This window comes from Xiphophorus maculatus, chromosome 9, assembly GCF_002775205.1.
Source record: "Xiphophorus maculatus strain JP 163 A chromosome 9, X_maculatus-5.0-male, whole genome shotgun sequence".
Classification (NCBI taxonomy): domain Eukaryota; kingdom Metazoa; phylum Chordata; class Actinopteri; order Cyprinodontiformes; family Poeciliidae; genus Xiphophorus; species Xiphophorus maculatus.
This window is the reverse complement of record NC_036451.1, coordinates 9,055,939-9,072,926: the sequence shown is the minus strand read 5'-3', so window position 1 is coordinate 9,072,926 and position 16,988 is coordinate 9,055,939. Positions and strand designations below refer to the sequence as shown.

Below are 16,988 nucleotides of genomic sequence, written 5' to 3'. Positions count from 1 at the left end.
AGTAAACCATCCGATGAGATCTTCTGGCCTTGAGGAAGGAGAGGTTAGGAGAAAGTTATCAGTGAGCATTTATTCTTATGATTTGTCTAGAACTGTATAAAAACAGCATTATATTTGCACGGCACAATGAAAATAAATAACTATGCTAAGCAGTGATGGGTCAAAATAGTAAATAATATGGACAGGAGCCAGCTGAGGTGACATCTGGTTAGCATGCCTCCTGGATGCCTCTCTGGTAACGTGTTTCAAGAAAGTCCCACTGGGAGGAGACCCAGAGAAAAACAAAGTACACACTGTTCTTCTTGGCTGAACTGGGAACGCCTTGGGATTCCCCCAAAAGAAGCTGGCCCAAGAGACTGGAGAGAGGGAAGTCGGATGGAGGGAGGGAGGGAGGTCAGATAAGATTTTTTGTTCAACCTCTCATTTTCATTCAAAACTTTTGTTTATATCAACATGTGTGCTTTCAAGCTTGTTTTTGTTCTTATATATCACTCAGTGCAAAGCTGTGATTTTCCTCGAGCATAGGCATTTTCTCAACCAAGTTCAATCGTCCTTATAAAAACGGAGGAGGCCTTTCATTTTACTGCCACTTCAGATGTACGGCTTTTAATGAAGTTTTCCTATTAAAAAGTGAATGTCACGACAGAGAAAATATCCTTCTGTTCAACAAGTAGTAGCAGAATAGACCTCCTGTTTAGCACGTTACAGACTTTACTGCTCAAAGCAACAAGATGAACATGGCGCACACAGAATGAAGCAGCTTGCACAAAACTAAAGCTTTATAGGTTATTTGATAAATCTGGACTATATTTGTTACTACAGTTCAAAAATCATGATTGTTTTTCTTGAGTTTTAATAATGGTTTTATGAAATTTTATTCAGTATAGGCTCACATAGTCCACACAGTCACAAGAATCTTGACCAGTCAAAAAGTGACTCACAGGATCTTCTTAGACTATTCCAGAAGATAGGATTTAATACAGACCTCACAGCAATATATTTCCTTATAAAGACAGAAGCAAACCAACAGAAAAATGTGTTTCGCATCAATTTATAAAAGAATAATGTGAGTACTTGCTTTAGGATAGCAGTAGCTTGTAAGGGACTGGCAACCTGTCTAGAGAGTTATCCACCTCCTGCCGTATCACAGCAGGGATACACTCCACCCTGCAGCTACAACCAAGACACGACTTTTAAAAAAAATATGTGGATAGATGGAAACAGTGAAGGCGATGTTGTGAGGTTGTAATTTATGTAAGTCGATGAAGTGTCCTCTGAGGTGACCGAAACCGGAATGTGTGTGGCTGTGTGTAGCTCATGCAGTTTTAATATGATTATAGCGGTCTGCCGGCAGATAACCTATCTCTCACCTAATCTCCTTTCCTGGAGAACAACACTGCATTGGCTTACTGGTGCACAGTGTGTGCTTCTGCGCACGTTAACAGTAGTCTCGGTTGGGCCGTATCACACACATACATGTTCACCCCCTCACACTTAAACAATCCTCCTCCTCAGCCCTCATCTCTCCTCTGTGAAAATCAGCCTTCTCATCTCCACTTCTTGACCTTCTTCAACTCCTCTTCCTCCTCCTCAGTGTCAGTCAGTATCTCCAGCCTTACTTTCACAATTTGGATCAATACATATATGGCTTGCTATAATAAATGAGTTCCAGGACTCAATAATACATTCAGTTTTCTTGGAGACAAACAGCTCACTGAAACACGAATTCACTAGCCGCTTCCACGACTGTGGGCTGAGCAGGATGGCTCAGTGACATTATTTCTTAACAAAAGTTATAGAAGAAAGTTTTCAATATTTATTGTCAGCTTAAGTGCACAAATAACACGGCAAAAATCTGCACCCCGAGCACAGACAGTACAAATAAACTTCAGCTCTTGCAACAGCCCCAGAATTACCAGGATAAAATAAAATAGAAAGAATTGTTTGGATTTGGATTGTGTGGGGAGTTTTAAACTACATTCTTATTGGCAGCTGACAAAATCAGGATCAAAAGCTCTTTAGAAAGTAGTGATAGAATTATGCACATTTCAGATGGTATGTCCCAATATCGTATTACATTCGTTTAACTAATTGGAAAAGAAACTACTAAAACATACCACAGAGCAGCAGATAGTACAGAAAGTCCTGTTGGGTTGCCAAAAATGCATTTGGCAAGTACGTTGAGTAGAACACAACAGTTTTCAAAGTTGCTGAGTTTTCAAAAACATACAGGGTTTATGAAAAGTGTTAATAACATTAACAACTTATTGCATTTTCTCAGATTATAAAAGCAAAGCTCAATGATGGAAAAATGTCTGTTTTTAGTATTTCTTTACAGACAAAGATCTGAAACATGCTGGGTATACGGTCTTGACTTAGAAAATAAAACTTTGGCTTATTTACTGGGAAGAATGAACTGATAATAAAGATTCCTGAGTAGGTGATTTTCTTATGGAACTGGTTTCAGAGGAGATGTTTTTCTTCTCCTTTCCACAGAAACTCCTTTGAATTGGGTTTGATTTAGGGACAGAGGTAGAAATTAACCAGAAATGGAAAAGACTGAGAGGAACTCCCTACAGGAGAGAGGTGGAAGGCACTGTGTACACGACTGGAAAGATATAAAAGAAGAATTGTATGTGTTAAGTTTCACTTCTTCTTCCTCTTTCTTCTCGACCTCTTTCTAGCCTGACCTCTGATTTTTCAAAATAAAATATCTGAAGACAAATGTGCATTTCTCTGATTGACTCAGTGTTTCACTAATTAGAAAAGAATATTTCATTACAGTCTCAACCCATTTTATCTTTATACTGTGAAATCCATTCAAGCCACTAGCTTCAAAAGTTTCCTGTTTGTAGTCTGTATAAAAAAAGTTGTTCTGTGAAAGAGAGGAAAGAGAACATCGACCATTTTTGAGTAAAATGTTAAAGAAACTTGTTCTGGATCAATTAAACTCATTTAACCTTGCAGCATTCCAAAAGAAAAAAAAACACTCTGGGATAAGAGCTCATCATATGACAGAACATTCACTAATAAAGATTGCACATGCCTTCAGACAATTCAGATTAAATAGAACTTTAGCGGTTCTTTTGATACTTTTAACCACAGCACCCTATAAGATATACTCAGAGATTGAATATCCTGCAATTGTCAGCTATTTTTTTTCCAACAATAAAAAATAAAAAGAGACATTGTTCAACTGATCTATGAAATGATATTTTCATATCAAACATTTATATATTTCCATCAAGTTGACAAAAACTTGACTGGGACTCTTATAGCTCCATCTGTTCCATCTCTTGTTTAAATTTCTTTATGTTGTCATTGTCATTTGAAGCCAAGATGATTTATGTTAATCAAGGAAACTTACCGTTGCCAGTTCATCAAACTTCCCAAAGAGTTCATTCAGCAACTTGACCAGTTCCTGAGCAGTGCACTGAGAAGCTAAGCTGGTGAATCCCACAATGTCTGCAAACAGGATGCTGGAGGAAAAAACAAGCAGACATTTTAATCTGCATTTTATTCCTCCCTTGTTGTTTTAGACAAACTAAAATACTTGCTGTTTTAATACAAAAATGTCAAAAGAGAATGTGAATAGAGCATTGTGCTACTGTGCTGTGTTTTCCATCCTTGCAGCTAAACACACAGATCACTTTAAAGCAAGAGTAATTGGCTAACAGTGATCAGCAATGAAGCAAACAGCAAGTACTATAATCCAATCCCTGATAAGTGAAGGCGTCTTTTAGGCCAGCCACTAAATCAATTACGGAGCTGAATTGCCTGCTGCTGGCTAACTGAAGTAGTGCACGAAGTAGGTGTTGAAAACCACTTAGCCCCTCATTCATTTGCTCAGAGGCAGCCCAGATGGCAGCAAAACAAGGTGTTATGGATCTTATTGACTCGGTGGAAACTCACTGCTCTCAGTGGAGCATGCATCAAAGCTTGAGTGGGATTTAGCTTAATCATGATAATTGACTCTCGAGTTCTGAGACACCTCACCCAGAAAAAAATACAGGAAAGTACTTTGCATCATCCGTGTAAGGTCGACATGGTGGCTCGGCTCTGCAGCGGGTGCATTTCACATTTCCTTTGTGTTCTTTATGCGGAACAGATTTCAGGTGGTGGCGCAAATTTGGGGTTCTGATGCCTATTTGGACATTAGTGTCAACTGCATAATTGTAGATAACTACCTTTCTATCAAAGTGTACATTTTCATGAAGTAACCTATTAGAAACAAAAAGCACTGAAAAATATCAATGTTCGATAGTATAGTTCTGTGCTTTGTAATAAATAATTTCAAACAAGTTCTGGTTTTGTTGCACATGTGACAGTCTACTGTATTCACCACGTGTAGACTAAAGAATAAGGTTTGGTTAAAACCTTGTAGAAGAGTGTGCTCTGGATTATATTACATTGATTCATAAAAATTCTGCTTTTTGTGATCCATTGTTGTAGCCCCACTATTGCTAGAGTTGTTAATAGGATACTTTTTAGAAACTTTCTCGTCCAAACACATCAGAATTGTAGTGAAGCACGATTTCAAATCCATCAGATAAATGGTGCCAAACTCTTTTAATTTTTCCTCAGAGATTACAGTTACTGCTGCATTTTTATATAGAAGACTTTTTTTCCCCTTCCTGCATCGTGACTATGTCAACCAAGTTCTTTTTGCTGCTTGGTGCAGTTGCTCTGGAGTCTGATGTATGCAAAGCTGGGATCACGACCGTCGCTCAGCTGAAGAGCTCTGTTGTATAATATTTCACTGAATGGTTCCGTGCTACAGGTCATACTGATGTGTGGATGGTGAGGCGAGAGCAGCAGGGTTGGCCAAGTGCATGTGTGATTAAATGTTCTCAGAGAAACATCAAAGGGACCCTGATCACGGGTGCAACCCCCCGCACCGCTACATAAAAAATATTTTTCCTACATTTTTTTTTTTTTAAATCCCTGTTCTGATGCGTGTGCTTGCAGCAGAGCCCTGGAGGCGAGCAGGGGCTGGCTTGCTGGTAGAAATAACGGGACATTTGGCGGTGTGCCAGTGTGGTGGCGAGGCTGCTCGCTCCCATGTTGTGATCGCAGAGGAGATGTACACTCAGAACTAAAATGATACAGGCAGACAGACAAGAGTTGAGGACTCCCTCTTGACAGAAGTGCTGTTGATATGCTACCTAACACTCGACTCCTACACTAAGCAGCACTAATGCACCTCTCCTTTTCTCTTTACCGCTTCACTGAAATGAAATCAGCTCAGAGTCGGGTCAGGTTCTCACACTTTATGTCACCTGTGAGGTAAAGTGAGCACTAAAAAAGCTAATTAAAAATACAGGGAAACACCAGTATTTATTGTATGCCTCAGGTAATGCTCCTTTTCCTTTCTCTGGTCATTTCTCAGGCAGTTAAAATAAAGTCGACTGCACAAATTTAGCTTTTTTGAATATTTTCCTGTCAAAATCTTTAAAGATAAAATTGAAATAAGAAAATCTGATCCATCCATCCATCCATCCATCCATCCATCCATCCATCCATCCATCCATCCATCCATCCATCCATCCATCCATACATACATACATACATACATACATACATACATACATACATACATACATACATACATACATACATACATACATACATACATACATACATACATACATACATACATACATACATACATACATACATACATACATACATACATACATAACTTAACCAATAGTATTATTTTTGCTGGTTTCTTATTGAACCATAAATTATATACCATTAATTAAATTAACCTTTTTTACTTTTTCAGTTTTTTTATTGTTCCAGTTTAATGTTATTTAATCAATATATAGAAAAGCTCAAGTAAATTGTTAAAAATCCCAGAATTATGATAACTTTCATGCCCAGGAAGAGTGGATGTCAGATTCTAACTGACTCAAGCCCTATGTGCTAATGCTTCGAAATAATGAAGTTTAAGCAAATTTCTAAAAGCCGCCACAGTTTAATTACTCTCTTTCAATCTTTAAAGACAATTGTTTTGTTTCCTTTGAGGGAAAACATAAACTTCTTTCTCTGTAGCTGATGTTTTTTGGTAACTGAACACGTAGTCTGTTATTCTCTAACTTTTTGCTCTGGTTCTGAACTCAACCCCCTCAGGGGAAACATCTGCTTATATCTTTACCAGTTAGTCTCTAACTGTTTCTGCCTGCTGGTGGTTGCTTAGCTCAATGATTCTTACATTCCATTGAGATGCACACAAAAAGCAGCTTTGGCATTATGTTTGACAACCAGGAAGATGAAGCAGAAACTAAAGCAGGAAGAACTGTCAAAAACTTCAAATTTAAGAGATATGACTACTCTTCTTAACAACTGTTAAGTAAGTCTATGTAAATGCATGGTCTGATTTCCTCTCTGATTGATAAACTGCAATGTCACTCCTGAAATGAAAACACCCCCTGTGCACACCTCCTGAGTTGTCATGACATCCCCATACCTGACATTGTCATGGCGCTGGATGTAGATCTTGTGAAAAATTCTCTCTGGTGGCTTCAGGAAGTCCTCCTTCATCTCCATGGCAACATTTCTGGGCAGCAGGCTCATTAGTAGACGCTCCTGAGGAGGGAGGAGGTGAAGGCAGAAAGAAGGCAGTGTTAGGACTTCTAACTGCATTAAACAAAGTCACCAAGAGTTGTCTCTTTCTCGCTGAAGATGAGGATTTTATTTTTAGAAATGTAGAGAAAAAAATTGTTAAACACTGAACTCTTGAGAAACAGTTTCAGCATTGTTGCCTTATACAATGTAATCCCCATCTGTGACTGTTTTTTTTTTTGCCAGTGAATTTATTTTAAAAATTTAGATTAAGAAACTTAATGTTTTTTTTTCTAAATATGCATTATCTATATAAAATTACTACATAACTTAGGTGGAACATATTTTTCTATAAAAATAACGATGAGACAATTATATTCTGTGCTTGTTTAAACAGAATAAATGAAATAGAAAATAAAAATAATTAGATAAATATATATAAGTAAATAATCATAAATTCTGCAAATGGCAAGAAGTCCAAAACTACACAAAACAAGATCAAGATATGACATAGGACAACTAATAATGCACTTAAGAGACAGTGAGCAGTGAAAGCAGTTGTGGAATTTGGGGACTGCAGCTGGAGATGTCAGAGTTAAACAAAGGTCTTCTCCACAATAACAGGGATATTTTGCAAAATGCACAATTCAAGTGCAAATATCAAACTTCATAAAGTAATTTCTTGGTGCTAAATGAGTGCAAATCTGACTTCATGCATACTTTTCATTTTAAAACTCAACACAGAGGCAGAATTTACTCATAAAATAAGTCAGCAGAGCAAATGCAATCTCTCTCCACTGACACAGTTTGTCCACATTTAAGTAATTCATTATGCATGCATGCCAGGGAATGCCCAGCAGTATTTATGTGTTGTTATGTAAATTACACCCAGAACTAATAGCTTCAAGTTCTGGAGATGAGAGGTGCTTTAATTAAACGAACTGTGCAAAAAAAAAAAAATAAATATATATATATATATATATATATATATATATATATATATATATATATAATTAAGACTGGTGGTTATTTAGGAGCAGAAAAAAAGTTATGAAAAAGATCTACTGTGGTGTTTGCTCGGGGATTATGTTTTTCAAATCCTTTTTATTAACATTTCTAAATTGTGTTTAAAATCACGGTGTTTGCTCTATAAGTTAACAATGCAGAATATGACTGTGGAACATTGTAACCCTGGCCTTACATGTTGTGACTAAGTGTAAAGGGATCCACATGCATTATCAAATTCAGAGGCACACTCACAAGTTGGGGGGAAGAAACCAGAGAATTAAAAGATTTATTCGTCAATTGAAAGAAAAGGCATTTATTTTATGTGTTTATATTTACACGTTACATTTTGTTATTTAAATTTTTTAGAAAGGCTGCTGGAGTGCTCAGGGAGAACCCACGCACACATGGGGAGAACATGTGCGCGTAGGTACAAAGTTAACAACCAGAAACATCGATTTATGTATTTATTTGATCTTTTCACAACATCTGCTGGAGGACACCTATGACCACCTGGTAAAAAATTTTACTGACTCCCAGAGGGATACAGTTGAACGCTTTCTCCAAGCTCACAAAACACATGTAAGCTGGTTGGGCAAAGTCCCATGCAACCTCCACATCCCTGCTGAGGGTGAGGGGCTGTTCCAGAGTTTCACAACCAGAACCAAAAGCATTCTGTCCTTCCTGAATCCAAGGCATTGTTACTGATGGATAAAATTACAATGATTCTAATTGCTGCTGTACATAATCAAATACAGTTACCTTATTTCTGTCTGTGGTGCATTGCTCATTATGTACTCAGCACAATGTTTCTACCTTTATTAAAGGTGGAGATTAAAAAGCTAACACATTTCACAAGAACAAATCATAGGAGCTGATGACATTCTCCAACACAGACAAACCAACATGTCATGAAGAGGCAGAAGTGTTTTTATGAGCAGAGTAGATTGTGCGAGTTATCGTGTAACTTTGTATTTTGAAGGATTAAAGAAAGTCATGGTTTCCCACCTTTTGTCAGTGGATAAAGCAGTGTTTATGCCACTTATTGGTACATGTTACCCAACGGTTGACTGCTTAGGGGTGCGCTTATTGTCTCAGCTCAAAACGCCTCTTGGCCTATCCAACAGCCAAGTAACAATGATTTTCACAGTTTAAACCAGACCCTCAAACACATTCCCCCAGTTTAATTTACTTGTATTTACTTCTGAGGATTAAATACATCAAGCTAAAGGTTAACTGACTTAATATTAGCTGAAGACAGAGACATGGAGAAGACAGGTGGAGGTCAAAGAGTTAATTGGCACGAGGATCTTTCTTTTTGTGTGTTGTATGGACCAAAAAAGGTCTGTATGTTTGTAGTTCTCTCCTCTTCGCTCAATCTTTCAATCTTGGTGGTTAGGGGCACATAGGCAGCAACACTGACTTTTTCAAAGTAAAAAATCCTTTAAAAATTGCAGTAATGTCTGTTTATTTTTTCTGAAATTGAAAAATAAACAGATATTACTGCAGCTGCTTCTTTGAGGGGAAAAAACCGAATCCCAGACACAGAATCAACTAAAAATGTCAAGATATCTCAAAGACCTTGAACATTTGGTCTTGAGAACAAAGTTGATTTTGGAGACAATAACACTCCTGCAGCCTGCAATTAAGCTCCCATCTGCTGTTCTTAACAGGCATCTTTTACCTGTATGGGGTGAAATCTGCTTTGTAAATCTGGTGGAAAAATACGTTTTTTAAAGAAATAAGTTAAGTTTTTAAACAGGAGTCTCTTTCAAAACCTTACAGTCATGTTAAATAAATTAGAATTTGCAATCCAATGAGACTTATATGTCACATTAAAATTACTTTTTGAAAAGTAAAACCATAAGCAAATATTGAAAGTACTTTTCATTAAGCCCACATTTAGTCATTTTTGGAATTAAATCATTGAGCATATGGTGGCGGGAAAATAAATTTTAGTTCAATTTTCCACTACTCTTTGCATCAGCTTAAGTGAGTGTATTTGCTTCTAAAAAGGGATAAAAAAAATAAATTAGAAACTTGCATGCTTGTTTAGTACATACAGTAACCTCTGCTGCCAGTGGAGTCAGGGTTTATGGGTAGGTTATTCTGTTTTACTTCAAGTTACAAAGTAAAAAGATTCATTTAGAGACAATATTGACTAATTCTGAGCAAAGGAGCCAAGAATACACTCAGTCCTAATCAATTGGCTCTTTTTTTATTTCCAAAAGATCTGAGTTGCAGCACCAGGAAGCATACTTCAAATTCTCACAGGATGTCAAATGATTGTAAACGCACTATGAATCATCTCGCAGCCGTGCTGAATAGCTTTGGAGAGGAAAGGCCATATTTCCATTCACAAAAAGAGTAAGTAAGCACTGTAAAGTAGCAGCCATCAAACCAGCTGAAGATAAAACCAGTTTAGCTTATTGCAGGCATTTCATTAAGTGTGGAAATTGTGAAAGCAGAAACGTAAATCCGTGACCATTTGCATAAAATATTAAGTCATTTATTTTATTAATCTCTTCCACTTTTATTGCCTGACACTTTTATAATTGCCTGTTAATATTTAAAAATTCCCTCATCTCTTTCCACTTTATTTCACTAAGTCTGTGAGACGGGAATTATTAACTAACCAAAATCATCACACAATTTTTTTTCCCCATAGGTTTGTATGTATGAATGTTTATCTAATCCTTGCTTCTAAAATCACTGAAGTTGTTTGTTGTTTGTTGTAACCTATACACAATACACAATAAACAACTGAAAGGTTTAAATGAATAATTAAAAGTCCAACATAAATATATGCCATATGTGCCAATGCTGCCTATGACCAGCACTGGGCGTCATTGTAGCTCTTCCATTTATTGTAACAAATTTGTGGTACACTCTTTTTGAGAGGTTCACTAAGATTAGTTTTTTTTTTTTTCTAGAAAGCATAAACGAAATAGAAAATACAGAAAGTTGAAAACAGAAATAAAACTAAGAACAAAAATGCAAGTTGAAAACCACAACAGAGCAATGCATGAAATTATAAACTGTTGTCAGAAGTGGAGAATCTGATTTGCACTACTCTGCATGGTGGCTTGGTGAAATTAATGCCTGCATGAATAACTTTTTAAAATGTCAGCCAAAAGTCCTCGGGCTAGTCCAATGAGCTGTGGTCATGTTTGTTATCATGCAGAACTCTAATCAGTCATGCTAATTGATTTGCAGCCAGTCGAATAATGAAACTAAATTAGATTCCCCCCTTATATCTGATTGTGAACTGTGTGCTGAAGCAGCAGTGCAGCCAAACCCAAATTCAGAGAGTGATCCCTGGATCATGTTATAAAAATTATGCTTTGGATGAATTTCCACAAACTATTACTGCTTTGCAACTACCTAATTGCTATGAAATGGATAAAATATTTGTTTTCTTACTTAGGACAGACTAAGTTGTTAAAATAATGTCAACTCACATCCCCTGTAACCATATTCAGCTTCTTTATTCTTTTAGCTCTGCTCTTGCAGAACTGTTTGCAAGAGCAGAACTGTTTGTTTCAAACACAGTGCCTGACAAAATTATCCATCAAAACTATTATTGTCCTTTGAACTCTTACACACAATGTCATGTGATATCAATAAATCTCTATGTATTTTATGTGACAGATAGCATAAAGTAGTGCCTAACTATGAGGAAGAAAGAAAGTGAGAGGTGGTTCCTCAAAAGTTTTAATAAATAAAATAAAACACTGCCTTTCCGTTTGTTTTCAGCATCCTTTATAAATGTACCCCTAAATAGAACCAAGTACAAACAGGTTTCTTCAGAAGTAATAAGTAATAAAGTCCATCTTTGTGTATGTTCATCTCAGTATAAATACAACTTCTCTTTGAAGTCCTCAGTGGTTATTTAAAGTACATTAGTGAACATTAGCGGCATCATGAAAGTCAAAGGATTTAGAGACCATATTCAGTCCTCTGAACATCTCACAACTCACTGCTGAAAACCTACCAAGAAGCAGGCATCATAAACGTATGGGTCAGACACAGAGAATTTAACAGAAGCAGCCAAGAGGCCTGTGATGCCTCCTCACAGAACAGATGAGAGTATTTGTTTACAAGACAATTATTAGTTATGCATGAATAAATCTGAATTCTAGGGAAGCGAGATTGAAAGGCATTGTTCAAAGGAAGACACAAAAGTAACTTTTTGTAGAAGAAGGTTATCTATTCAAATACAAATGTATTTCTTGAGGAAGCTTAGGTTGTTGCAATAATATTGCAGAGCTACTGTATGTTGAACATCTTCAACAAGTCTGCAATCTAGAAGGTAATATCTTCTGCAGTCCACAGCTTATAAACAGGCTTATGAGGAAACCTGGCTCTGTTCCAGAATTGCTCTGGAGAATCTGGAGCTCAGTATGGAAAGAAGGATGTTTCATGAACAAAAACATTCCAGACAGCCCTGAGTGTCCTCTTCGCAGCATAAGACTTCAGCAAAAGAGATTTCAGGTCAAGGGCCTCCTCAAATTAACTGCACTACATGAACTTCTCCCACCCAAAGCTAATTATTTATAGTTACTAATGAGAGCTCCAATACAATGTCTAATTTTGTAATTCCATAGTTCTTGACTTTTGGCTGTCACTTTGGTTTTGTATGTCAACTGTTTTGACACTTGTGGTGTTTCATACATGGTTTACTTACTAATGTTTTGTGATTCTTAGTGCATTCTTTTCTTTGTTTAGATTTTTGTTTTTGTGGATGTCTTTTACCTTATGCCTTAGTAAGATCAGTTGTTTACTGTATATGTCTACCTTTGATCCAGTTGCTCTCTCCTGATTAGTGTCACCTGGTTCAAATAGTTCAACTACCAACTCAGCAGTTAACAGCCACATGGTTTCATTTCATCCTTTTCAGATCTTTCTATTTTCTCTGCATTCTCTGCTGTTTCACATGTGATCGTGTATCTGTTGCTTAAATTTTCCCTCTCATAAGTTTGCTACATGCGCTCATGTTGGATTCTTATATTTTAAGTCCTTTTAAAAAATATTCATGTTTCAACTACATGTATGTTGCAACCATACATGTAGACAATTTTCTTTGGGGTTAATAACAGATTGGTGATTGAAATTAAACTGAAATTTAAATGGAATGGGCCGGTAACAGAACTTTTTGGCTCATTTCCATATCTGGGAAATCAATACTGACAGCATTTTTAAGTCACTTATCGTGTGATTGTACAGTGACAAAATGTTCAAGGGGTGTGAATACTTTGGCAGATGGAAAAAAAAAACTCACTGTCACCTCTGTTGTTTCAGAGAAACATCTGCACACATCTCGACTTAAAAGAAAGAAATGGAAGCAAACAGAGAATTTCTGGCAGTGCCATTCCAAGCTGCATTCACGTAATAATCCAATTTATATTTGTCTTAATGAATTTTTCCTAAATTCAGAGATGAGAAGAAAAAGATCGAGAGTTTCCATTTTAGATCAATCATTCTCAGAGATGGAGAACCTTTTACTCATATAATCTCATTTCAGTCAGACTGCCTTTGTTGGAAAGGCAATGAAAAGTCACAGATTCCTCCTTTCTTGATTTAATGAATGAAGAGGAAGTTTTGAATCGCTTCCCATTTCAGAAAATTGAGCAGGAGAGCCGGTTTTCCACACAGGCGTACCGAATATAGCCCTTTCTTGTTCAGGAATCAATGAGAACTGTGGATCCTGCTCAAACACACACCCTTGAGTGATAAACATAGCCGTGTTTCACGCTGCTTGATGGGCGATCATCAACTCTGAGACCTGTGCTCATGGACACCACAGCAGAGGTTTGCTGGTAGATCCTGATCAGAGGTCTGTGTGTTTCTCTTTCCTAAATAAACTATGACCTTTACTAGAGTAGGGAGGCCATGGAAGCAATCTGCTTGTATAATTGCCTGTCAGAAGGGAGCCTGTTACTGCTGGGGGAAAACACAGCATATCTTCTCCTAATCTACAAAGAACAGGTGTGAAGTGTGCAAGCATTGTGTCAAGCAAAGGGAGGATGTGTGTTCAGGCGTATTGAACACATTAAATAATTAATTTTCTCTTTAACGAGTGCAGTATGAGATGGGTGCGACTCAGAAAAAGAGAATTTCTGTGGGTTAAACTTGCCTGATTGTTGCTTAGTTAAATCCCTCCATGTAGGTGTGTGTGGAGGGGGAGGAACGTGTGGCACTGCAGCTTGTGCCTCAGTAATTGTTCTTTCCTTAAATAGCTGCTGTCATAGTTACTGCATGCCTGTGGGCAGGTTGTTGGAATATGCTGGCACCTGAACGCTTTTAAAAAAAGAAAAAAAAAACTTCTGAAGAAGCTGTGAAGTTTGAAGTTTACTCCTCACCTGCTTCTCGTTTTCGTCCTCCAGCTGCAAACGCCCCTCGATGCAGTTGCGCGCCTGCAGGAAGACCTTCCTCTGGGTACGCTCGGTCAGAATCCTCACAAACACCCCCGACAGGTTCACACTGGTGAAGAGCACGGCGTTAGCCGCCAGCTGCAGACAAACAAGAGCAGACATGCCTAATGAAGCTGCACACATCTGCACATGTAAGCCTCTGTGTGCAGCCAGCAGTCCCCAGTAGAACAATATAGAGGTGGACAGAGAGCAGGATTACAGCACTGAAGACCAAAAACAGTACAGACGAAAGGCAAAAAGGCAAAATGCATCTCTAATCAACACCTAATGTGTTACTTTGTATGTTTAATTCTGAACAAAATTAATTTTAGAGATTAATGAAATGTACTAATACAAAACAGACTTAAGAATCAAGCAGATGCATTTGAATAAATCAGAATATCATGGAAGTTATTTTTCAATAGTTTCAAAAAGTATAGTTACTCATTTAGTGATGCATTTTTGACAAGAGACAGAGACATTTTGTCTTGGCACAGTACAAAAAAGGAGAGCGCTGTTGTTCAGTGGTACAAAGTCCTCCTTTTAGATAAAAATTCATTTTAACCTTCAGTTGTAGATAAAGGTACCAGAATGGAGAGGCACGGATTCCAAATAGTTTGTAGTGTGAAGTCCCCACAGTCTGATGACTTGGGTATCAATGTCATCTGCTGGTGTCGGTTCATTATGTTTATCAATTTCAGAGTTCACACAGCTGTCAGCCAAGATAATTCAAAGCACTTCATGCTTTCATCTGCTGATAAACTTTAGGGTAGGACTGCCAAAAGTACCAATCTCTCCTTTTCCAACAATAATGTCAGCTTGCTTGTCTGGCTAGCAAATTGGCCTGACCTAAACCACCACAGAAAAAGAAATAAACAAATAAATTTTGTTATTACACAATGTTGTAAATTTGGCTTTTTGTCAGCTACAAGCCATAACCGTTCAAGTTAACAGCAATGAATGCTTAAGAAATGTCACTGCAATATTTCTCTGTGAAGTTATGCAAAAATACCAATTTCACTCTTTGAATTGAAGTTTTGAAAACATACAACTTTTTCAAAGATATTTAAATTTACTGAGATGCACCTGCAATAACATAATAAAAAAATAATAAAAAAAAATAGATGTATTCAAATTTGGGTAAAAATAAAGACCCTACTTAGTTTCCTAAATCTTCAAATGATGGACCCAATGTAATCGTTGGAAGCACAGTGTGCCTAACGCCAGCTCAAACTACTGCTACCCTTTTAAAGTGGTCTTAATGAATATTTTTTTCTGTCTTCCTGAAAAAGCTTTGGCTGATTTTTCACTTATTTCCTCCTATCAGAGCACGACAGCTTATTATGCAGTGTGTTCTTAGAAAACAAGCAGTGAAAGCAGTGAACGTGCAGTGAAAAAGCAGTCAAAGTCTGAAAGAGGTTCATTAGCATTGGAAAACTGTTAAAAAAGACTTCTTTAAAATAGTTACAAGGCAAAAAATAACTACTTGGTAGATAAATATAGAAAATTAGACACATACTTTTGGGCAGTATTGTCAGTATCCATTATCACCAATGAAGAGGGGTGATGGATAATATACATTTCAAGTAGAGGATGTGAAATGTACGCTTGTATCATGCTTTTGTTTTTCAAGCTTTCCTCCAGTGACAAAAACATGCATTTGTATTGTAGCACAGAGGCATATGTGCCCAGAACAACCTGTACTATAATGAACACAGATACACGGAAGAAAAGGATCATACATGATACAAAGCATGATACAAGCGTACATTTCACATCCTCTACTTGAAATGTATATTATCCATTCTTAGAATGTTTTTTTTTTTTTTAGATAGGAGGTCTACTTTTTTTTTATCAACGTGAAATCGTGTTTCAATTATTTTCTGGGTTTCTCAAAGATTACAATTAAGATTACCAAAAAAAACTACAGGGATTAATTTGAGATAATTAGCAAGCCTTAGATACATTTTATGTTGACAAAATGACTCAGGTCAAATGTCCTCCATGTTTATAGTTACCGACCATAAACAGATGAATCCAGAATACAACGACTTTCAACGACTGTTATATTGCTGGTGTTCAACCATTCCTGAGACAGAGTCAACATCAAGCTACTCGGGCTTCTCATATGAATGGGAATATTCCATTTCATTTGGAAATCAAGGTCCTAGAGTCATGATTCATGTTCTTTGTCATGACCATGCTGTGTTTAGCCACTCATTCAGCTCACCTGTCTCACCTTGCTCCCGCCCTACTTAAACACCTCTCATCTTCTGCCCCCTTGCCCGATTATCCACCGCCCCCGAGTTAGAGGAGATCCAGCGTTTTCCTCCAAGCCTTCAGTGTATTTTCTGCCCACGGATTTATCCCTTCTGCCAAGCCCTTTACAGATCCCATCTGTTTCGGATTTCTGGACCCCGACCCAAGCAGTGCCTCACGACCACCGAGTATTGCCTGCCCCTCCTGCTAAGTTTTGCTCTCTGTCCTCTACATTTTTCTACTGGGGACTGGTGGCTGCACACAGAGGCTTACAGTGTATGATCTCAGTTTGATCATCGTCTAAGTCTCTGCATGTTGCTTTTCGGACCTCCGTGGAGCTCTTCTTTGATTCGTCGCACTCACAGAAGCCTGTTCAATCTGGTTACCTGCACCTCCCTGTCATCAAACCCTCAGTTCTGCTCCACCCGTCCACTGCTCTACAGGTCAGTGAAGCCGAACATTTCAAACATACCCCTGCTTTATCTGTGCATCGCCAGCTTTCTCCCCTGTCTGCTCGGAGCTGTTTGATGACCTCATCCCGAGCAGCAACCAGAATTTGAAACTAAAATAAAACTTGTTTGTTCCTGTTGACTACTTCTGCGTGTGGTTGAATTTCCGGGTCCCCACTGAGTGTCCTTACACCTAGACTAGGATGGTACAGTTTTCGAGTCCTTCCCATATCGGCTCAGCAGGGCCAAAAGGCCGGAGTCCACCCTGACGACTCTGATGGCTCAAATTAGCATC

At 37.7% G+C, this 16,988-nt stretch overlaps 1 protein-coding gene across 1 annotated transcript in view; it reads right to left on the bottom strand.

Annotated features, from left to right (window-relative positions):
• Positions 1-16,988, bottom strand: part of LOC102232616 (adenylate cyclase type 1-like) — a 44,725-nt gene that overhangs the window by 25,432 nt on the left and 2,305 nt on the right. The window contains exons 2-4 of the mRNA XM_005802325.2: positions 13,935-14,084; positions 6,473-6,591; positions 3,368-3,479 (exon numbers count right to left, since the gene is read on the bottom strand). Coding sequence (XP_005802382.1) covers positions 3,368-3,479; positions 6,473-6,591; positions 13,935-14,084 — 381 coding nt within the window. The remainder of the gene's footprint in view (positions 1-3,367; positions 3,480-6,472; positions 6,592-13,934; positions 14,085-16,988) is intronic.